This window comes from Homalodisca vitripennis, chromosome 4 (assembly GCF_021130785.1).
Source record: "Homalodisca vitripennis isolate AUS2020 chromosome 4, UT_GWSS_2.1, whole genome shotgun sequence".
In the NCBI taxonomy this organism is placed as follows: domain Eukaryota; kingdom Metazoa; phylum Arthropoda; class Insecta; order Hemiptera; family Cicadellidae; genus Homalodisca; species Homalodisca vitripennis.
In genome coordinates, this window is record NC_060210.1 from 29450825 (window position 1) to 29476257 (window position 25433).

The window sequence follows — 25433 nt, forward strand, 5'->3', positions numbered from 1 at the left end:
CAAATTTTAGAGCACATGCATGACCAGAAGGTATCAACTGATATTTTTCATATTTTTACCCCGTTTTGGTTTTACAATTTAGCAACTTTTCCTAGTTATTATAACTTGTCAAAAAATTATTAATTATATACCTCTATATGTGTTTCTTATGGTCCCTGTATTGTTGTTTATTGGGACTAATGTAAGGACTCTCTCCAGAAAATGTTTTAAATATTGGCTTGAAAAATGTTTGGTAGTGTTATTACTGCTATTAACTGTACACTAAACTATACACACTCCAATGGTGAATTTATTTCATTGAGGAAAATTGCAAAAGTGATAGTTAAAAAGTTTAAAATTGAAGTCCATAGAGACAGTTTTAGCATCCTTATATATTATCTTTATAAATGACCTGTACAATTTTTTATAAACGACACAATAATTCTCAAATATTTAAGAACTTCCAAACGTTTTTAAAGAAATTTTAAATATGGTTCAATTTCATATATATTGTTGTTAAATATTAAGAAAACATAAAACATACTTTTCGAAATAGTTTTGATTTGCTAATTATTAAACTGGCAAAGTCTCTCACATCGGCAATCCTATATGTTTGCATTCAAAAACAGACCACTTGAAATACAAGACTTTTACTATTTGCGTGGTAATTGTAAATTTTGAATCTAGAATGAGTGTACAAACACTAAGTTATATTTTTTGTAATTTTAATCCTTAAATAAATATGAATCGATTTTATCGATTAATTGTAGTAAAATAAAAGACATCTTAATAATACAAAATAAATCACTGTTAGTCATACAAAAACTCAGATTTGGTGAAACATTGTAGACTTATTTTATTTTATTAGTATGGTAATCCACACTGTAATAAATGTTATGTAAAAGATATTGTTCTTGGATGGGAGAACTTCTCCCATCTAAGGAATGTTCTCAGATATTTCGTTCTCTTAGGTACACCTATCTTGTCATTAGAATGACATAGTGGCTTTGTTGAGTATTACAGTTTCTAAACTTAGACCTCACAGTCACACTGAAGAAGGTTAATGAGCTATGAATGGTGGAGTTATCCCTTGATGATAAAGGGACAGAATGAAAACAAGATATTAGTCCAAGACTGAATACTTGGCATGAAGAGTTAAACTATTTTCATGTTACCGCAACTCACACCAAGAGGTAGCTGAGTTGATAGTTATCTCTACCCCACAAACAAGAAGATGCTATTTGGCAAAGTACTCTGCATAATATTAGCCTAAAACTTCAGCATTGCCGGAAACCATGCATTAACACAAACTGGTTATACTCAATTATGTTTACCGTCACCACCATATCTCAGACAGTCTAGACAGTAAAGCCAGATGTTCGGCTGGTTATACATGTTGACCAACAGAGCTTAGTTAATAAATGTATATTTATGTAATAAACAGTATGTAGTAAATTTAAATATATTTATTAGTCAGGTTTATGTAATATAATCATTCCTAATCATCTCCTGTAAATTAAATACAGTTGTACTTAAATATAGAATATTTATACATCATTTTGCTATTTTTAGTAACTCTTGACAGTTTTAACTCTTTGGGAACCAAGAACAGAACTTCGTAGTTGTATCAAGTACAGTGAATTTCCTATCTATTGAAAGATGCAAAGCAATAAATGGTTTATATTTATTCCATAACATATTTTGAAAAATTTTCACACACAGGTAGATTCATACCAAAAGTAAAAAATATGGTAGCTTTATAAAACACATTTGACTTTAAGATTGCAAATTCTATGATTGTTGCTATGCATAGGATTACAAACAGCTTTTTTGTGTTCAAAAATATTAGAAATGTTATGTGTAATTTGATAATCCTGCTTTTTAACTCATAAACAAATATCTTGTAAACGAAACTCAAATAACAAAATCACAAGAAAGCACAAAATCTGGGATTCATTTACAAATAGATTTCTACTCTTTGAATCAACTAAGTGGTTGTTGGTGGCTCTAAGTGGTTGTTTTTGTATGAGAGTAAACAATTAATTATAATGAATTGTAAAAAACTGGGTAGAGAGTAACATAATTTGAGTAGCCTCAAGATATATATATGATATGTTAACATATGTATAAATAACTACGAGGGGTATCCAAAAAGTAAGTTTCCCTGTTCTGTAAAAAGACGCGTACGTAACACAGCGTGCAGCTGTGGGCGGGGATATGTAGCGCGGTTCGGTTGGCAACAGGTGCGCCGGTCACTGGCCCATTGTCACGCTTCTCAGTCAGTTGCTGCCCAAACATCATGGAGACTCCACTGCGTTCTGCTGCCAGTTGCGAAGTCCGTAGTGTTATTCGTTTCTTGACCGCCAAAAACAAAACTGCCGTTGAAATTCATCGTCAGTTGTGTCAAGTGTATGGTGAACATGTTATGTCCGTTCAGATGGTCCGTCGTTGGCGTGCAATGTTTTTGGAAGGAAGAGAAAATGTTCATGACGATGAGCGTAGTGGCCGACCGGCCAATTCTCGGCAACCTGGCGTCATTAATGCTGTACGAGCAGTTATTGACAATGATAAGCGAGTGACTCTCGATGAAATTATGGATAAACTGCCGTCAAGTGTTGAAGTTAGCCGGTCATCTGTGCACAATATCATGACAGAAGATCTTCAGCTTGCAAAAGTGTGTGCAAGATGGGTGCCTCGCTTATTGAGCAATGCCCATAAACAACAACGAATGGCTGCTGCCCAGTCTTTCTTGCGATTGTTTGACGATGAAGATGAAAACCTTTTCAGTAGAATAGTCACTGGTGATGAAACATGGATTCACCACTCAACTCCAGAGACCAAACGCCAGAGTATGGTGTGGCAAAAAAAGGAGAGGCAGCTCCTCAAAAAGCCAAAGTTTTTGAGTCGGCAGGAAATGTAATGGCTACAGTTTTTTGGGACTGCCGTGGAGTGTTATTGATTGACTATTTTCCACGTGGCGAAACCATAAATGCAGAAAGGTATTGTGAAGTTCTCACCAGACTTCGGCGGGCAATACAGAATAAACGGCGCAGACTTTTGTCGCGCACGGTTCTGCTTATTCAAGATAACGCCTGACCACACGCTGCTCGTGCAACAATGGAACTTTTGAGGAAATTTAAGTGGGATGTTTTTGGTCATCCTCCATACTCACCAGATCTTGCGCCTAGCGATTTTCATCTGTTTCCGGAGCTGAAAAGACACCTTGGCGGTCGGCGATTTGCCAACAGCGATGACCTTCAAAATGAGGTGGATACTTGGCTTAAAAATTTGGCGGGTGAATTTTGTGATGCTGGAATAAAAAAACTACTTCCTAGATACCAAGAGTGCTTAAAAAGGGATGGTAACTATGTAGAAAAATAAGGTATGATGTAAAAAGTTGAATAAATGTGTTTCAGTTATTTTTTGAGTCTTTTTAACTTTTTCATAATTAATGGAAACTTACTCTTTGGATACCTCTTGTATAAAGAGGCAGTTTATATCTCTAATTAGTAATAAATCAGACTTGTTGACATAGTTTTATTTCTATGCGGGAAGTAGCACTGAGATCATTCAAAACTAATTAATTAATAACTTCTATGTAACTCAGAACACACATTGAATAAATCAATATTGGTATTCAAATCACATTTTCAAATAATTGCACATCCTTACTTGAAAGTAAACAAGCAATCTATTACTTGCATCACAGAAGTGAACACATGCATTAGCGAAAATATAATTTACTAATGTGATGAAAAGAGTAATGTTTATTGTAACTTATCATTTCAATGTTGGTATTAAAATTCGTTTAGTTTAATTTTGATACATTAACCCTTTTAACAAGTTGGCTACGGCAGATGCATTATGTCTGAGACGTCTTTTTGATCTGTCAGTACAGTATAGAGCTGCAGTGAAGGTGTTAATGTTACATTTGGAAATGAATTACAATAACGTTCAATTATTTAATATAAATTTAAATTAATCATATACTTTTATTTTCAAAAAGCCTGTTTAGTTAAAGAAAAACCTTACTTCAATTTAAAAAATTAATATTCATAAAAATTGCTTGAATTATGGTAATCTATGTCAAACTATATGCATTTTGGGTTATATGATTTTGCAGTGTTAGCTAAGTAACCAAAATAACGTTGTGCAGCAAAAGGGTTAATAACATGATACAAATCTATAGTAAGGTCAGACAAATATATACACTCATAGTGTTCATCAAAGGACAGTACAGTGATAAGTGCACATGGGTTAAGAATAATAAGCATACTTACACATTTTACAAAAATGTCAAACTAATGATACAGACTGGGAAGAGCTGATGACCTTTGAATCTGAGTTAGAGATAGCAGAGGTTCAAATCCTGCCTGTGACTTTTGCACCTTTTATCAGTACCATCGACCTTGTATTGTATCGATTCTCCTCCTTATTCTATTTGATCAGATTCTTGCACAGGCAAATGGGCTATAAAGATGGAGAAAATAAGCTTAAAAGTAGATTTGTCACCCCTTAAAAATATGTATGAAGAGAATAAATCTTTGTATTGCCTTCAAGAGCACATTGATAATTTCCTTATTAGATTCCCATTAAAGTGTCGAGACCAGGCAAAATAAGACCTTGACAAGTTAATTATCTCACTGATCTAAATTCACTAAAATATGGTTAAAAGGGGAGCATATTTCAATTAAACTGCAGCAATTTACTAAAAAATATTTATTTTCAATAAAATATTTCTAAATTAAGCTTACACCACTTAACATTATTAAAATATAATTAAGTCTTTTAAATTTAAAGGAACAGGGCCTTTTTCCTTTGTCCATAAGTGGAAACATGATTTTTGCATTTAACAAAAATTTAATAAAAGGGGATTATGTCTTGCATCGGTCAAAGCTGCGAGCTGAATTCAACCCTTTCTCAGACAGTCGCTGTGTGATGGTTTCCACAGTCGTAGAGTCAAACCTCTTCTCCCTACAAATTGTTTTATCAATATCAGAAATATCATCATTTGAGATTTTATTATATATTTATATATATATATATAAAAATGAATGTTGTGTGTTTGTCCTTTATGGAATCGGAAACTATTTTACCGATCATTATTAAAATTTGTATGTACATGTATTTTACCACGCAGAAGGTTTATATGCTATGCCCATCAATGCAACTCAGCACCAGGCGACGCTGCAAAATTTAAAAGTTATCAAAGCGACTGCGCATTATAAACTGCAATCACGTGACAGTTACGTATTTTAATTGGCTAAACATTATTTGAAGGCACTAGGTTTTGACGTATATTTGCCTTTAAACAAACAGATTTTCTTGATAGGGTAAACTCTACATCGGCATTTAAAATATAATTCACTTGAACCAGAAGTGCTGATACACGGGCAAAGCTTACGATAAGCGTGTGAAGCCGTGGGAAACAGCTAGTGTTACATAAAACAGACTTATTGGCACAAAATGAACATTTATTTTCGAATAACTTACCTAGAAAGAATGACTGTAGCCAGTCGCTGAGTGCCACACATAGTCAGCGCCATCGTGTTGTCTGATATATCGTTTATTTGCAGTTTATTGAAAGGCACATGCTTCCTTGAACCTGAAACAATAGTAGTACCCAATTCTATAATCGTTATTCTGAAGAAACACCATAATCTGTATCTTAAAACAGCATTTAAATTGTATTAGGAAATTGTTTAGGGATGTTTGAATTCTCAATGGAATAGTAGTGTTGTTATTTACAGTGCCAATGGGCAGCGTACATTTGGTACTAAAATCATACCGCGTAAATAAGCTCAATATCACCAAGCAGCTTGTTGTATAGGTTTAATGTTTAGAAGTAGAAATATAAATCGGCAAAAAATCTTTCTTTTAAGATTCTTTACAAGAATGTAATTGAAACAATAAGGATCCAGGTATTGTTTTGATCTAGACCTTCCAGAGAAAACAGATTATATGTCACGTCTCCATTTAAAGGATCTGGTATGCTAGCACTATTTGCTGTCCCTATAGTCCGAGAGCGATAACTGATGAGGGATTACTGTCAGACAGTGTTTATAATATACCTACTGAAGGACATGTAGGGTTTAAAACATTTTTATATACTGTATGCGGCTTTGTAATTGGTTCTACAAAAATTATTATTTAAAATTACCAATTACAGTAATATCAAACTGTATGTAATTTAATATTATAAATTAACTAAGCATTTTTCTTTGTATTAATAATCCTGCTAATTTATTATGTTTATAAAAATATAATGACATTTAAATTTAAAGCTGCAATAAACAGCTGATTCTATTTGTAGACTTGATACTTGCATAATAAACTAATAGAAATCGTCACGCTACTATACACACACATGTGCACGCATGCACACACACACACTCTCACGGCTAGTTATCTAAGTCCAGTGAATCCACTCTTAACTCAAAACAATATGTTAGCAGTTAAACTCATTTCTTTTCTGAAGTTAACTTTTCGCATCTTTGCTTATTTCTCTTCTGTGCTTTGACAAATTGTTTGGTGTATTGCTTGTTTTGTCCAAGCCTAGATAAGAGATATATTGCTCAGTGTATTGCTTCTTCTATCCACATAAAATATAAAATGTAGACTGATAAGATTACCCAAAACTATTAGTAATTCTTCTCAGTTTTCGTATTATTTTAATTAACAACATCTTTAAAAATAATAGTAGTATTAAACAGACAAATGTTTAAGTTAATTGTAGTTGATTGTATTGTTACACGTGCTTAGTTTCATTCTGAGGTTCACACCTTAACCCTTATAACGCTGTATATAAATTTCCGTATTTCCCCCTAGCATGCTAATACAACTCAATTTTTATTTGTTTAAAGTTCTATTTGGATTTAGGTTTTTGAAATTATTGTAGGACAAAAATATATAAAACTTTGATATTTTTTAAGATTTTTATACTTTTTACAAATTAAATTGTATAACAATACCAAACATTGAATTCACCAATTTCAAGTTTTATGAATGTGAAACACATTGGAGCATTTATCTGGTATAGATACAATCACTATTTCAAATAAATAAAATTCTTATTAGTCATCTACAACTGTAAACAATGTGCATACATATATTTTAACATGCGATACAACACAGGAACAAAGCTTACACACCAGTCTCAAGAGTTGATGGGCACTTTTCTCATATGGAAAATCCAATAAAAAATGCCAGTATACAGTCCAAAACAGCAGGTGGTAGCTACAAAAACCAGTTTTGGATCGATAACAGGAAGCAAAGAACAATGAATAAAGCGCAGCTGTTGTCTGACATTTAGTCAACATTCTAGTGTATTCTATCACTGGTTTTACAAACTAAAATTCATGATTAAAACAAAAACTTAAAGTACAATATTTCCCATCATAATTGTTTTGAGTGAATTTTTACCACATGAGATTTCTTGTAATACATGTTCAAAGGGTTAATTTATTTGTTAAATAATATAATTACATTAGCTAAAAAATCCTTTCTCTCATTAAAGCCATTTGTATTTCATGGAATCTAAATATTGTGCTTGAGAATGTTAGCACTATACATTTCCTACCTTTCTCTATGGTCCAGACACTAGGCAGGGCCGTGTCTCTGACAGTCAGGTTGTATTGTCTGGGCTCGGAGCCATTCTTGGAGTCGTAGGAGAAGACAACGTGTGTGGAGTCTGTCACTGACAGTGTAATGAGAGGACACGATTTGTTGTTGCGTTGCCTCGTAGTCTGTCGCCCTCTGTTGTGTTCTATACCTCTCACAGCGTACCAAGTCCCACTTAACTGTAGGGCAATACAGACACAAAGTGTATCTCTACACAATTTGCAGGCACATGATGTATTCATGTCGTACTTAAAGTGACACTTGTTGAGCTGCAAAAGTCCACCATTATTTTTACTCAGAACTCATTAGTTTTTGTAATTATATGTTAAGAAGCATTAATATGTAATGATAGCTATGAAACACTTTTAATTTGTAGTAAGCTTCCAAAGCATATCACAAGAGGTGATGATCTCTCTACTGCAGGGATCTATTCCTGGAACATTCTTAAAATAATGAATACAAAGAATAGAACAGCTGAATTAAAACCAAAAGAGTCAAGATCTCCAAAGGGGCATATCTGCTTTCTTACAGTAATGTAAATTTAGATTGGTCAGATAAGTATCAAATCACCCCTTTTTATATTCAATCCAGAGCCAAAAATTAACGCACAGTGTAGTCTGTGTAGAAATGAACTTTCATGCAGACAGAACGACATTTTTTAGCGCATCAAGTGATAGCTTTACTATGCTCTGCCAATAATATTAACTTTTTAATAATAAGACCATGTAGTTGAGCAAGAAGCATTTTTGGTCTATGTAAAAGACACATTTTGAAGCACAATATTATTTGGGTGTAATCAGATTTACACTATCATAAAATAAAAATTTATGTTGTGTGTTGTCTGAAAAGGCAGAATACAATAATACTGATAGTTTTTTCTCTACAAGTTATTTATCATGTTGTAATCCCCTGTTTATTTTAGATAATCATGTTAAACTTAAACATTTGTTTTGTTATCTGCCAGTTGTGCTTAAATCATCTAACTCTCTCTAGTCTACAGCTCTAGAATTTTTCATGTAACAGTCTACGCGAGATTGCTAAAATTTACACTGGGCTGTCCTACTCTCATCTCATAAAAGTGCCTTGTTGTAGTCCAGTGCAGAACTATTTGTTTTCAAATTATATCATCTCATTTTATTGCTTTATTCAGTTGAATATGGTTTTAAACAGTATAATGTAGTCATAGTTTAGTATAATAGAATATTTTATTTAAACTTATGTTATAATCATTCTAAACATAAGTTGCTTTCCATTTGGAGAATAATTGTGCAAACATACAATTTATATTCATATCCTTAAAATGGACTTGGACTAAAAAACAAATATAATTGTAACTTAAGTTTTTTTAGTTGACACTGTAAAAAATAAGTTTTGTACAAATATATATTTATACAATTTTTCAAACAGAGTGATACAATTATTGTGAATTTGCAGTTGGACAACAATGTACAGTTTTGTTAAATATAATATAAAATGTGAGTTAAAAGTATGGATATACTCTGTTTAGTTTTTGATGAATAAAGATGAAGGGATGGAACTTGGACACCTTTCCAAAAAATAGAAATAGAAGTGAACATTTTAGTTACTGTTAGAACCTTGCCCATTTCCCCAAATTGGAATTTTGATGGGGTGGCTAAAAATTTCAAAAGGTAAAGACCCATTTAGTGACACCTCATTTGAAAGGTCTTTATAAAAGAAGAAGAACAGTGTAAACTAGAGCTTTCTATCTCATCCTAGTACAAAATGGCAGCTCATTGAAATTAATTCAGTTAAAAGTATGGATGGGTCCTGTTCAACTTTCATTGGACAAAGATAGAAAAATTAAACTCAGGGCACCCCTCTAGGAATCAAAAGCAAACCATTTCCCCAAAGTGGCTTTATACAAAATCAGGTTTATCCAGCTATGTAGCAACCAAAAACTGTAATGAAATTTGGTTCCAGCAGGATGGAGCACTTTACATGTCACTTAACAGATCTTTACATTTAAAAGTTTTGAGCTGCCAAAAATCCCATTTTTGTAACAGTGACTAAAAAGTTCACTTCTATTTTTTATAAAGATGTCCTGAGTTACATCCCTCCATCTTTGTCTATCAATCACTAAAAAGAGTTATCAGTATGGCCTTATATTAACATATTGTAATGTTTTTAATAACACCCTGTAAATTTATTAATTTCTTTAAGTCTCTCAGGGTTGGTAAATTATAATTGAAGATGTATTTCAATTTGGCATTGAAAACACTTGAACTTACTTTATTTAAATCCACATTTGTATATGGTGAGATCGGGCAAGTTGGGGTGTTGGGAGAAGATGCAGCATATATCACAGGCAGGGCAGCCAAGCTGTCAACACAATACAACAAATACTTATTGACATTAAATATGAAAAGGTGACTCAGGTAAGGTTTCCTCACGTACATGAGGAGAACGGAGATTTTTAGGCCTACTCAATATATACATATTGATATTGAAGTTCTTAGCTGTTTATTAACGAAATAATCTTAGATAAATGAATCAATAAAGGCATAATCATATTTTTTTCTACATTGCTGCCAGTGAAATAACAGTCAAAACTGAGTTTGTAAATAGTGAAGGTTTAAAACCACACACAAAACGGGAACCGTGTTAGAGGTGTGCTCTTGCTTAATATTATAACATCCATATTGATAAGGGATTACTTTTCAAGTATAAAAACAGGACATAGAAATGTTCTCACTTAACAATTAATGGTGCAAAACCTGTTTCTATTTAAATGTGAATATTTTTTAACAACTTTCATAAATTTCACTAAATCCAAAAAATTATTTTTGACTTTTTAAAAGATTGTTTTGAATTTAGGTTAAGAAAATAAACTATACTATTAAAGTTCAATAGCTCTTTATATATCTTTATTAAAACGTTTTGTGGCCTCTGCATGTAGAAAACACAGCCCTCTTTCAAAGAAAAACCCTTTTAAATATCCCTTTACACATAGTTCAAAGATATTAGTTTTATACTGATTATTATGAAGCCTAGCATTAATGTATTTAACATTGTCTAAATGCTCTGAAATCAATCCATTCAATTTTAAATATCATTACGATAGTCTTATAATATTGTCTTATATGGTTGTGAAAATTATTTCTCATTCATATTACACTAAAGACTTATTATTCCTCTAATTTTCCTCATATAGGTTTAGGACACCTTATATGACTCATTCTGTACATTAGTCAGTAGCATAATCAATGGACCATATCAGTAACATTTTGTCAATAACATTCTTTTCTAAATCAGAAGGCCATCAAAACTTTGCTTTGTTCCTTTATATAGAGCTCAATTTACATTATCAAGGTAAATTGAGTAAATTTTGTAATTTATAACTGTTTAAACCTAAGTAAAGACATATTAAAGATGCTTTTGTACATTCTTTAACAAAGCATTTGGACCTTAATTATAAAAAGATTAAATGTCGAAAAATCTGGTGTAGTAAAAAATTATTTTAAATAATATTAAATAAAAATTTTGTCAAATTAAAGACAGTAAGAATAAATATTTTGAAATTGGTTTTATAAAATGTTGTATTAATTACTGAAATTAAGTGGAGTTTAGTTTTTTCAACACTTTCTCCTCTGCTATATACAGGATAAGATAAGTAAAAACATATTAATAGGATTCAGTACACTACTGAATGGGTCAGACCCAGACAAGGATGAATGAGATGTCCTGTCTCTATAGAAGAGTAAGCCTACATTCCTAACTGTGACAGCCACTAGACCGTGAATGACAAGTAGGCCCAGACCTCAGACAGCTGACACTTGACCAGTCACCGGAATGAGCAATGGGGCCACAACTCTGCTCTTCTTTCTTCCATGGAGAAAACTACTTCCAGGAACTACGACCTGCGTGTAATGCTCCATTTATTCTTAGTTTGTTTGATCGTTCCAAGACTTGCATTATTGGTGTTGTAAAAGATTGTTTAATTAATGACTCATGCTTCTGTTTTTATTAAAATTACATATTGGAATAGGGTATGTGTATTATATATTTGTGTTTGTACTTGAGATAAATATGTAAAAGTATAAAAACAAATTAATATTTTTGTCAATATTTTAGAGGTTTTTAAAAATTTTGATGCATTATGAACATAGTGTCTTTGCAAGTCCTTTACACATTAATTTTTCCCGTATATTCAATCCAAATTCCATGTAAACCGGGTGTATCCATGCCATTTCATTTTTATAACAATTAAATTCCAAATAAAATGTTAAATAATCCCTAAATAAATTCTTATTCAGAAGTGATTAAAGTTTAAATTTTTATCTTATGCCTAATATCTAATTAAAATAACGTCATAGAGAGGAATATGTTATTTATTGTTCTATATTTGACTTTTTTACACATGTTAGATATGAACAATTTCTCAGAAAAATTACATTGGAAACGTTTTGTAAACCAGTTAAACATTCAAGCATTACAATACAACATGTTTTGGGTAAAATGGAATATCTTTACATTTTATGTCATATTATTTGACAAGTTGTCTTCATTAACCTGTAAAAGTTAATAAAAATACCACAGCTATAAAGGTAACAGAATGAAAACCTTAAAAGAATGTTTTATTGATATAAACTAAATGCACAAAATATGAATAAGATTTATAGACAAGTCATATTCAATAGTATTTATAAATCTTTATAGTGTGTGATGTGTACTGCTAAGTTACCAATTTAAACATTTCAATGTGCAAACAATAAAATATTATGGCTTGTATGAATTTTTCATAGAATTAAACTTCACAACCAATACAATACATAACTGCCCTTAAAAGCTATGTGGATAGTCTACAATGGTAGTAAAACATCATTTCTTTGAAGATGATTTGCACATGGCTGCCAAAGCGTTTTCATCAATATTATATTTGTTATCATTAAAGCTATACTTTATTGTTCTAAAATTTGTAAAATTTAAGCCCCATATGTATTCTAATTGACTTTTAAACATCCTTGACTAGTCAAGCTGTAGGCCCATCCTACACAGGCTTGAACAGGATTAGTTCACTGACAAACATTATGGTTAAATATGTACTAAAAATCTCACCATGTCAAACCTTCAATCATATTATTCACAATTAGAACCTAAAGACAATGCTGTAGTCCACATTAGCTAAGTAACATAGCTATTCAGTTATTTCTTTTAATTATATAAGACTTTAATAAACGCCCTGACTTATTGTTTTATGGAAATTTTCTCATTGGTATTCAAAATAAAATTTTAAATGTTTAAAACAAGTGCTGCCCTCTTGTTAACTAACTTTTATGGTTTGTATGTATGTATTTTCATATTAACTTGTTCTCATGTGCATTTTCCTGGCAGCCTAATAGACTAGAATATTTATTAATTTCAAAGACAAAATTGCTCTAGTACAATCTCCATTTCTGGCTTCAACTAATTTATATTTTAGGTTTTAATTTATTAGGGTTTATTATCCTATTGCTACAGTAATTAGTTACTATAACATTTTAGACATGAAATGTTACTGTTTAAAATGCTATGTCATGACTATCAGTGAATGTATAATATAGACTTCAAACTCAGTACATTTATATCCAACTAAACTTTCAGTGCAAATAATATTTATACACTTATTGAGAAGAATATAGGATTTTTCAGGGCATTTACCATTGTACAGTTATACAAGAAATCAGTAATACTACATTTTGGGATGTGCACCACACAAATATTAAATGGACTCTTATTTGCTTGGTTAATAGAAGTACACAATTTATTACAGATTCTTCTACAGTGGCCTTAATGTAAACATAAAATAATCTGTTGTGTACACTATGTGGTATTATAAATTCATATTAAATCAACCCTTCCCACCTTGGCTACTTTGTGTGTATGTGGTAATGTTAGTATAGAATACGAATACAGTTCTCCACAGGGTGAAGGAAATCAATGTTGTCTATAAAACATGCAATGTATTAGTGAATTATAGCATAGTTATGAGAATTATGACGTTTATTTTATGCTGACCCCTATTAGAATATAAAATAGAATTGTATAAAATTTGATTGAGTTACTTTTTTCTGTTCTCTAAAACAATATTTTTGAAATAAACAAAAAATTTATTTAATTGGTAAAGAATAAAAACACGAATTTAATAAAAATTAATACAGTGAAACAATTCAAAATAATAATTTTTTGTGTAAAAAAGTCATAATTTAAATATTTTGTTTATAAGCACCAATGCATAAATAATCAGTATTAAACATATTAAGATAACACTTATACTGTCAACGTAATGTGTTTGTAAAATCTTTGTAAATAATAAATTACAGTTAGTAAAATGATTAAAAATAGGTTTAAGGAAATTCAGTAAACAATTATTTCAGATCACACTCAGATGTTAATACTTAACTATAAATTTTGTAATAGTAAACAATATTAGCAGATGCAAATCAAAATAGTAGTTTTAATGCTATGAATTATTTTCTTAAACTGAATGATTGTCCATTGTGAAATGAGATCAATGACTTACAACAGAGTGTATAGGAGATGCATGGTGTTTGTAGTGAAGACGAAGACACACTCCTGACTGAGCTGGATTGAATGAGTAATCTGAACCCTGGAGGTTATCAGCTGTCTGGCAGTGGCATTGGTTGCCCCTCCTCAGTACTCCCTCCCCTCCTCCCCCCACCTACTAAACTGCCTTTTAGTACAGTCCCTTGTTGTTATTGTCCACCCCTGCTGACATTAGACATGCTTACTGATAAGTCCTCTAAACACAAACAGTGAGCACCATTACATTTGGGTCACTTTTTCTGTAAAGTTCAACGTGCTATTGATTTCTTGTATTGCTAACGTCAATGGTTAGTGTTATCAACAGATCAAACATTTTCCTGTACTGCAACTTCTGAAATTTTACTTATATCTGAATCTGTAAAGTTCACTTTTATTTTTTGTAAATGTTGTGTTAGAGTTGCATTGTAAAAAGTTAATGACCCATCAAGACTGAGCGAAACATATTTACCTCAAATATTGGGATTACATATTAAAAGATCATTTGTTTTAGTTAACCTCAGAAGTGACAATACTAAAAACACAGTGATACACTCACTGTTTTTCACCTCTTGGCGTAGTATAAAACATTCAGTAAAAGTTAGGATGGTATAGCGATTTTCTCACAATGAGTTAACATTCATGTTATGACTCAATATTGTAGTTTTATCAACTTTAGTTGGATTTATTATGTATAAAATATAGAAAAATACTTGATAACCAAACTAAAGTTTCAAAATTCTCTTCTCAGAAAAATAGTAAGAACATTTTTACTTAACTCTCACTGTGCAAGAGGTAAAACTGGGAAATAAGAACGTTTAAAAATAAAATGACCTGAAATATGTGTTAATGATAAATTTATTTTTACATTAAAGATGAATATTTCTCTAACACAGTTTCCTACATTTACACTTAGCTAGTGATAAATAAATAGAACAAAGAAACTCCCACCAATGCGAGTAGCATTGTCTGTACTCTGTTTAATATCTCACATTCAAAGCAGTTACCACTAAGCTTGAATTTCATGTCTAGGAACAAGTTGTAGTAAAGGTGGTCTGGGCTGTACAGCAGCAATTTTAATGACTTTTAATCGAACTGTTCAGATAGCCTGTTCATAGTAATTTTTTGAACCCTGCCGAAACACAGCTAACTTAAGTGGTCTTTTACAATGATTTAATACAGTTTTCAAAACTTATAGAAATTCATCTTAAAGTATTCTTATTGTAAATTATCTGTTCTCTTTATTGTTCCCATACCCTCTCCTAACCAAATCATCATCCTTAACAGAAGGTCTACCATTTCGTGTTTTGTTGTGAACATTTGACTGTCCTTCATTAAACTGCTTAACCCTCTCTCACCATTCTATTTCTCATTGCACTATTACTGTAAATCACTGTAATCTGACCTTATATTTCGGCTTTCTAAACTTGCATTTGGAAACTAAACAAGCAAGTAAACAGAAAACACAAAACTTACTAATCTAAATAAAAGACGTCAGTGAGGAGTGCCGACAGTAGTGCTGCAGTAGCATTATGGTGGGACAGTATATTCGTTGTTTAAAATTTGTTATTGACAGGAAATTATTTTAATGGATAATATGATTTTGCACATTTGCCATTGTTATGTTCAAACAAAATAAAACACTAAATTTTGAGGTTTGAAATCAACCCTTTTCTTCAGTGTCAAAAAATCCTAATACATATAATGCACAAAAACTTAAAAGTGCGGTAAAGAATTGCCACTCAAATGCATAAGTAATTCCTGTCTTGTGCAACATAATGACGAGGAAATTGGGAGATTTCTATCCTCAAAATGTAGTGATATACTTTTTGTAACATTTAACAATGTCAAATATGCAATACCCTTATGAAACAATTTATACTTCCTATACCTTGTACAAACATTGCCTGATGGTTGACCACAGTAACTCGATAAAAAAAGTGGTTTAGATATAAAAAATACAACCAAAGTGTAATAAATATAAAAATTGTCAAAAGTATATATTTACGTAAAATAATTTACAAAGCTACTCAAAAGCTTTGTATTTTATAATTGTTCTAATACAAGGGCTATCCAGAAAGTAACAGGCGTTTTTTAATGGTGCAGCAGTGGGCTGGGCTACAGCCGCCATCTTAGTGTTAAAACACTCTGGCATTCAGTACGCATTGAGCTGTAGTCGCTCTTGGTCTGCACCCCTTTTAATTTTCTCACTATAATTAATTAAAATATGTGTTGCAATTGAAAATTGCCTTTTAACAATGACTGAGCTCTCTGAACATTTCCCACAAATTTCACGAAGTTTACTTCATGAAATTATTATTGTTGGGAAGTTTGGATACCACAAATATTGTGCCAGGTGGGTTCCAAATATCCTTACGGAAGATAAAAAAAAAACAAAGACTTGCTACATTGTTAACTTTCCTTGATGAATACAACAAATATGGTAACAAACTTCTCGATCGTGATTACTGGTGATGAAACATGAGTGAAGCATGTTAATTGTGAAACAAAATATAGTCTATGGATTGGGAGCACACATATTCTCCAAAAACACCAAGAAAATGTCTCCAAACTCTGTCAGCGAGAAAGATTATTGCAACTGTTTTTGGGATGCTAAGGGTGTGATTCTGTTTGATTTCCTTCAATGATCAACACAGAGAGGTACTGTGAAACATTGCAGAAGCTACGGCGAGCAATACAAAACAAGCGTAGGGGAAATTGAGCTCCACGAGAATTTTGTTTTTCCACGATAATGCACATCCCCATACAGCCAATCATACACAACAAATCTTGGATGATTTTGATTTGGAAGCGTTTCATCGTCTACCTTATAGTCCAAATCTGGCACCACCTCTTTCCAGCAATAAAGACCTAGCTTGCAACGCAGCGCTTTGATAGTGAACTTCACGCTGGCGTTGATCAGTGGTTAAGATCTTAGGTGCAGTTTTCTACAAAGCTGGAATCAAAAAAAATTGTGTCATTATAATAAATATCTCAATTTGAATGGGGGTTACATTGAAAAATAGCCTAAGACTGTAGTTTTTAAATGTATATAATAAAATGTTCGTATTTCCGTTGGTTATTTTTTTATTTTTAAACGTTTATTATTTTCTAGTCCTTGTATATTTATATTTTTATGAAAAATTGTTTTTCTACCAGATTATTATCTAATTTTTTTCAGATTTAACAAGTAGAATTTTTTACAAAAAATGTGTAGTATAAATAAAATAACACAAGTAGTGCAGAACATTTTTAGTTTGTAATCACTGTACTATAAACAATTATGTGTGTGTGTGTGTTTCTGATTGAATAATTGTTTATAGTACAGTTTGTATTATAAGCTTGAAATGTTCTGATATACCAACATCTTGGGAGTGTTCACAAAAGGGTGTCACAAACTTCTGTGTGTGATAGTATTCTTCATTTCGAACAAAAAATTTCATATAAACATAGGTTCAGAAATATCTCATTTAGCTACTAGCCACCATTTTGTATTTTTTATAAAAGATTATCTCTAAACTAGTTAAGCTAAAAATCTAAATTTAGCACATAGTTTTTTAAATAGATAAGAGAAATCTTTTTTAATAATTTTATTATTTTCTTTAATATTACAAAATGGCATCTGTTGAAAATGTTTAAAGTCAAACAGCAAAAAACCAGTATAGTTATAAAACGTTTACGTTTACCAACTATATAAATAATTTCATTACAATTCCAACGGTACTAAATAAATCCTGAATAAATTGTTCAAGTGTAAGTGTCTTGTAAATCATACCCGATTTGAGACTAAACTATAAACTAAGATTGTTTAGGTAAATCTCTTTTCCATTTGTGATCAGTCTGGAAGTAAAATTGCAATGAAAGCTCTCTTTAATATTATATACGTATACAATCTGATAATTGCCCATTAACTTTTGTTCAGTAAGAACAGCTATTGCAAAGTTTACCTCTAGCATTATAGCATTACGAATTCCAGAATTGGAAATATGAATTTGTTTATTGCATTGACTTAGTACTCATTTTTAATTATAATATTTTAACAATATTTGTTGTGCTATTTGGTATATATGTGATGTAAGAATTTTTCTCTTTGGTTTATTAAGTGTTTACAACATTGAGGCCAATGTACCTTATGAAGAAACTAACCACACAGCCAGATTTCAGAGACCACAATATAAAACAGGATATTTCTCATCTGGATTATGTGTTTTATGTTTTTTTAGGCAAAGTGATTAAACTATAGTAACATTATAATTATTTTAAGAAGAAACTAAATAAACTCTTAAGCATATTTTATAAACAAGGACATGTTCTGTGTATGTGCAGGCCTCCCAGCCCTGGTGGCAGAAGAGAAGGTGGTGTTTGGTCTGAACGCAAAGGCTGTAACCCACCTCACGCTAGCCAAGATCCGCAAGGTCTACAGCCGAGTTGACAATAAATCTATTGCAAAACAAGTATGTTCTACTGTTTAGTTAGTAAATATTTCCAAATGTGGCATCATTAATGAGGACTGGTTTTGTCTGAGAAGTCTTCAAACTTTAAGATTATATTGTTGTGAACATCTACCATTATTATTTATCAAATACATGTTAAACACAACTTTTTTAGAACTGGTGTCTTCACATTGCAATAGCATTCAAATGGATCCCTAATAGACCAGGAGCTAAGAGCTAATTTGCATTGCATAATTACACAACTTGATTCTACTTGAAATCTATAGAGAAAAGACATATAAATATAATTGTATTATCATTGGACAACTAGATAAAGAGACGGAAAGTCTCCACTTTATCACATTGACTTTGACGGATCAGTCCCAAGCACTATTCAAGATCACTCAATATAGAGTTGCAGTGAAGGTAATGAATGATCTGTACATAGTCAGTTGATGCTAATTTAACATTTATTGACATGTAAGACTTTTCTTAAGTTTTGTCAGTTTCTCCAATACACCGTTTTATCAGAGTATTTTTACATTTTACACGCAATTAGAGTTTGATGATAGTGCATGTCTCTTTGTGATTTAGCTGAGCGTTTACATGGCCCAACTCCTCAATAGGATATCTCGAGAACGATTTCATCTATACACTTGAAATTTTGCATGAAACTTCATTTCTACTTAGATAAGAATGAGTTCAATGATGGGCCTTGTGATTTTGCTGAACGTCATTGAATTATGGATTTTTCCAGAAGAAAATTTGTACTGAGTATAATTATTAATCGTTAGTATAAACAGATAATTGTATTTTTAACAATTCATTAGGATTGAGACACTCAAATCTAAGTTTCTGAGTGAATCATTAACGAATTTGAGACGAGTTGTTTATATTTATTTAGTAGTTTTTAAACATTAACTCCATGTTAAAAGTGGAACCTGAGATTTTCGGCCAACATCTTACTAGTGTGCCATCTTAAAGAACTAGAGTGAGGCAATCAAGATGAGAGCCATATTAGGTGAAGATGAAGAAATGAAGGTAGTTGTTCAAGCTCAGAACCTGGCTGTGCAACATGACAGGGTTTTTATTGGGAGAAGCGTGTAGGGTTCCAAGGGTAATGTGGAAGGCTTCTCTGTATTATTGGTTTCCTGAGCTATTAAAGTTCTATGAGAATGCACTTCAGTGTACACTACCCGTTCTAGGTAATCTCAGGAGATGGAGTTTGATAGAGAGATAAAAAACCAGTTCAGCGTCTCACTACAAGTCGCCAAATCCAAACAAGCTCTCATTACGACAACTGAACAGATAGGGAATCTACCTGGAGTGGATACAGCAAATCATATACCAAACACCACAAGTAAACTCTATATCTAATAACGACAATGACCAAATCCTGGTCGAGGCTCAGATATACCAACCTGACAGCTACTCACCACCAAAACTGCTGAAGAAATCGTCTCGTCTTACACAAGGAAGCATAGCGGTAGGACCAACTAAGCCACCAGTCACAGCACAGAAACTTGAAGAGGGAGAAACGTATGTAAAATTCTTTGAGAAAAATTTTGAACAGATTCAAATTCATACGAGAAAAGGAGGCAATAATTACAATGATACCGATGACAAGCTTTCTGAGGACTCCAATAGAAACAAATCGCCTCAGACTTTTTTAGATCAACCACCCAGGAGCACAAGCAAACTAAAATACTACAAAACAAAGATATTCATAAATTCTCTACTGCACAACCAAAAGAATCCAACTTTCACAGAAAGTTAAAAATCCTGCACCAAAACATAAACCATCTCCAAAGGAAAACTAACAGACTGAATGACCTTCTTGAAACCAAAAAGCCCAGTCTAGTTGTCTTAACAGAACATGGTCTTAGAAGTGAAGAGCTGACCAGCACCAGGATTAATGGCTACACACTGAAAGCGGGTTTCTCAAGAGAAGTTAGTAGAAAAGGGGGTGTGGCAATTTATGTTAATGACAATCTGGGAAATACAGTTGAAAATCTAGACATTTCTGACAAAACAATTGAAAAGGTTTGTGAAATCTGCATGGTGCGCATCAACCTCGGAAAAACTCATTTTTTCCTTTTGGGAGTGTACAGACCGCCAAACAGTAATCTTGACATAGCCCTTGACACCCTGTCTGAGACACTCGACAAGATACCTACATGGAAATGTCCTGTTGTGGTCATGGGAGATATAAACATAGATGCCTTGTCTGAAAATATAGGAAAAATAGAATTAAGAAACATGCTAGCTAGTCACACAACATCCGAAGGCTAAGTCTGCCTCCAACCAGAGTCACTATTAACACAAGATTCAGCTGCTAATCTATTACCTCCTGAACAGCAAGACAAGATATTACACGGGCTTTGATCCGACAAACACTGGGAAAATTCAAATAGACCCCAAAAGCAAAAATTAAATCACAGAGATTAGTAAAGTTACAAATCAAGGAAAGAAATAATCAATAGTAATATACTTCAATAAAAAAAGTAAAAAAAAAAAATAAAAAAGACACTAAAAAAGCATGACAAGTAAAATTACAAAATTAAAAACAAAACACATGAAAATTGGAAAAAATTAAAAATTAAAAAGCATATCCAAAAATGAACTATCAAATCTTATACAAAATTAGTTTTAATTGAAAAATGTTTACATAAAAATTCAGGAAGATTTAAAAAATTAAAGAACTACTTATAAATAAATAAATAAAAATTGAAAAATTTTACAACAACTGTAATGTTAGTGACTGTTTGATAGACAACGACTTTCTAATTCATCAACAAATATTCAGAGAACAACATTATCTATTAACTGGTAATGGAACTCTCTTGTATAAAGCCACAATATTTTTATGTTACAATCAATCCGGTTTATTAGACAATTATTAGCAATAATTGGATATAAAACCAGAAGACATTTTTTGAAAATTGGAGTATATTGATGTTACAGTGATGTTGTGTCTTTTGTGTATGGGAAAATAAAATTAACATCCAAGAGATAAAACACATAAAATTTCAATAGAACAAAGGTTAATTAACATTGTATGGAAATTCATTTCTTGATATTTTGATAACAAAAACAAAAGAAAACATTTTCAATTAAAACAACATATTTTACAATCAAGAAGTTTACTTTCAGTGGACAGTACCAATATAATTAGCCAAATCACCCTCTTTGAAACATGTAAAAATTGGATTAGTAAACCCAAAATTTGTTCCAGAAGATTAATAATTTGTGTATAAAATAACAAAGATAAAATTTTAGAGAAAATTATTCTACATCGATAAAACTTTTGATTAAAAACAACTACCCTCCATTTGAACGAGCTAAGGCTAAAAACAAAAGAAAACACAATTGCAAAAACAATTACAAGAAGACAGTGGACAATCCTAAATTATCTCACACCCTCAACATGTAAACATTGGATTAAACAGGAACATGTCAGAAGAAATTTTGGTAGATAACAAAGATAAAATTTTAGGAGAAAATTATAACATAACTGTTTGATAAAAAACAATACCATCAATTATTGAAGCTAACTTAACAAAATTAAAACCAAAACAGACAATCCTAAAAAACATAACTACATGTAAAAAGGAACATCAGAAAAAATTGTGATATACAAATTTAACTGTGGTTGCAACAATTAATATAAGACTAAATCGCCAAACATCAAGACCTGTGGAAATTAGAGTAACAAGACAATTCGGAACATCAAGACCTGTGGAATTAGAGTATAATTATATATAAAAAAGAAAATATTGAAAAATCTAAATTAGTTGAACATGCAGTAAAAGAAAATCATCATATAAATTTTGATCGTCTAGTGTAGTGTTTAAAGAATCTTCCTGGACTAAAAGAAATAAAATTGAAAGTGCGTGTATGACAGTTTTAAAAGATATTGTAATTGTATTTCCCAACCTTCCATAAATTTCAGTGATATTTTTATACCATTAGTGAAAAAAGAAATCCATTCCAAAATTATTGAATTGCAAACCATATTTTTCTACATAATTCTTTTATAACTTATTAGTTTTTGGTCTTTATAGTTAGTTTTTAAATTTTATTCTATTTTATCATATGTTTCTTCTATTTTACACATATGTTTTTTTCTGTAAACAATGTCAAACTGATGATGCCTTAACCGGCGAAAGCGCTATTTTAATAAATTTTTATGTGGAAGTATACAAAATATGTCTTTTCCATTAAAACCAACTTACTTCCACCAAGGATACAAAGCAGAAAATCTTAACCATCTAAAACAAGTCTTAAAGGATGAATTATGGCAGAATGTATTGAATGTCTTGGATGTTGACGAATCATACAACAATTTTAATCACACACTTAACTGGGCACTCAATGTCACATGTCCCTTGATGAAATTTAGACCCAGAAGACGATCTTACCACAAGACACCTGATCAAGAAGCAAGCAGACTTAAATATATCTACCTCCAGGCTCTGGAAAATGAAGTGAGAAGTGGTGTACTGGCAGACAAGGAAATTACAGCACAAGCAAAGAAAGAATATGACCTTAGACTGAAGCACTCAAGAAAGGAAGCCACATCTAACTTCATTCAGAATGCAGAAAACAAACAAAAAGCCGTCTGGAGTATAATCAATTATGAGAGATGCAAGAACAGTGAGTCTACAAAACCGATTGAATTGACAGTTGATAACAGGTTGATTAAAGATCCACTCCTGGTGGCCGAGCATCTTAACAATCATTTTAGCACAGTTGCAGAAAAAGCCATTAGTAACCACCAAATGCCTAACCTGGAAAAAGAACCACCTGTACTCGCAAATACACCAGCACTGATACTAAATCCAACCACAGTGTCAGAAATATCAAAAATTATCTCTGACCTTAAGGCGAAGCCATCATCAGGATTAGATGAGATCTCCTCAAAATTACTAAAACATTGCAAAGAGGAGACTATCATCCCTCTAACATACATAGTTAACCTATCTTTCAAGGAAGGCGTTTTTCCAAATGCCCTGAAAAAATCTAAGGTAATTCCAAAATTCAAAAAAGGGGACACTACATTAGTAGGAAACTATAGACCAATATCTATTCTATCAACTATATCCAAGGTAATTGAAAAGGCAATGCTTGTCCGACTCATGAGTCATTTGATCAATAACAACATCCTCAGCACTCAACAACACGGCTTTCTAAAAGGGAGATCAACTAACACAGCCCTTACAAACCTAGTTGAGCATATCATTGACCAATTAGAGGAAGGGGCATCGGTCACTGGTTTCCTCTTGGATTATAGCAAAGCTTTTGACACATTAGACCACTCCCTCTTACTGAATAAAATGAAGACAATGGGAATAAAAGGTAATGCTGCAAAGTGGTTCTCAAGCTATCTGACCGACAGAACACGAATAGTTGAACTAATGTACACTATGAAAAACACCACCAGCATAGCAAGATCTTCTTCACTCCCGATCACAAGAGGTGTTCCTCAGGGCTCGGTAATGGGACCAATTCTTTTTATCCTGTTTACAAACGACCTGCCAAAATATCTGCATGAATATGGCCAAACAATGATGTACGCAGATGACACGGCACTCCTGGTTACTGAAAAACAGACAAACAGACTGGAAATCTCATCCTTCGTAACATTCAACATGGCCAAGCAGTACTGTCATCAAAATTACCTGATCCTGAATGAGAACAAAACTCAACAACTAAACTTTGGAAATAGAACTGCAGAGCTACCTGGGCTTCCAGATCTCGAACTTAAAAGCGAAGCAAAATATCTTGGCGTTACAATAGACAATAAACTCACCTGGACATCACACGTAGACCAGCTTTGCGGAAAGTTAAACACCAGCCTATATGCACTCAAAAGAATAAAGAGCTCTAGTGATCTAGAAACAGCTAAAATAGCATATTACTCGCTATTTGAGTCGCATATTAGGTATGGGCTGATAGTGTGGGGAAACTCCTCTGCCAGAAACGTCCAAAGAATATTGGTACTACAAAAGAAAGCAGTAAGAACATTATTAGGTCTTAACCCATATGACACTTGTCGGGGCGCCTTTGAAGAACTAAAAATCCTTACTGTAGTATCACTCTACATCCTTAGAAGTGGTCAAACATGCCACAGAGAAATTTCATCAGAAACTAGGAGATAATCACCAATACAACACCAGGAACACCACAAACTTTGCCATGCCAATTCACCACCTGACTCTCTATGAGAAGAAGCCGTGCTATGCAGGAGCAAGGCTGTTCAACCTCTTGCCTGAGCAGTTAAAAAGGATCCACCAAGAGAAAAACTTCAAGAAACATGTCACCAAATGGTTGCTAGAACACTCCTTCTACACCTTAGAAGAGTTTGTCACCTGGAGGAACACCTAACCACATGAACAAAGAAAATAAAGTCCTTGATTCAAATCATGTATAACTGTATGACGCAAATTCTGTACTCTAAGTCCAAGAATAAAGATTATTGATTTCTGATTTCTGGTTACCTGTTGGGGAAAAAACCATAGTCGCAAGTACTGTGCCAGGTGAAATGGAAGAGATAATCCAACTAGAGGAGAACATTATGTGGAATTCCACACAATTCTGTATGGATTCTCAAAAAGTTTACAAGGACTGGGAAAGCTATACACCAGGATAGACGAATTCAAGCACAGCACACAGAATTCTTATTGCATCAAATTTATGTATGACCCCATTGCAGCGACAAACATGTAGAAAAATTTTGTGCTTGGCAATAAATTGTATATCTCTAAAAATAATTTTTAAAAAACACCAGGCAAAACCTAAGAAAAGCGTTTTTTACTTAAATGTTTATGCAAGACTATTGACTTGTCTATATAAGATCAG

General features: G+C 32.4%; 2 protein-coding genes across 2 annotated transcripts in view; one reads left to right on the forward strand and one right to left on the reverse strand.

The window, feature by feature from the left end:
* LOC124359086 (WD repeat and FYVE domain-containing protein 3-like) overlaps window positions 1-25433 on the forward strand; it is a 178529-nt gene that overhangs the window by 58880 nt on the left and 94216 nt on the right. Inside the window, 1 exon segment of the mRNA XM_046811521.1 lies at window positions 18466-18593. Within this exon segment, the coding sequence (XP_046667477.1) occupies window positions 18466-18593 (128 nt within the window).
* On the reverse strand, window positions 4684-14272 carry LOC124359088. Its single transcript, XM_046811524.1, has 5 exons — window positions 14120-14272; window positions 9849-9939; window positions 7559-7778; window positions 5473-5584; window positions 4684-4953 (listed from the first exon to the last, which is right to left on the reverse strand). Exons 1-5 carry the CDS (start codon window positions 14140-14142, stop codon window positions 4854-4856), a joined length of 546 nt encoding a protein of 181 aa, XP_046667480.1. The 5' UTR covers window positions 14143-14272; the 3' UTR covers window positions 4684-4853.

Coding starts and splice junctions, on each gene's coding strand:
- LOC124359088 (XM_046811524.1), bottom strand. CDS start 14,142: ATGCATCTCCTATACACTCTGTT. Junction 9,940..14,119: donor CATCTCCTATACACTCTGTT/GTAAGTCATTGA, acceptor TTGTGTTGACAG/CTTGGCTGCCCTGCCTGTGA. Junction 7,779..9,848: donor CAAATGTGGATTTAAATAAA/GTAAGTTCAAGT, acceptor ATTGCCCTACAG/TTAAGTGGGACTTGGTACGC.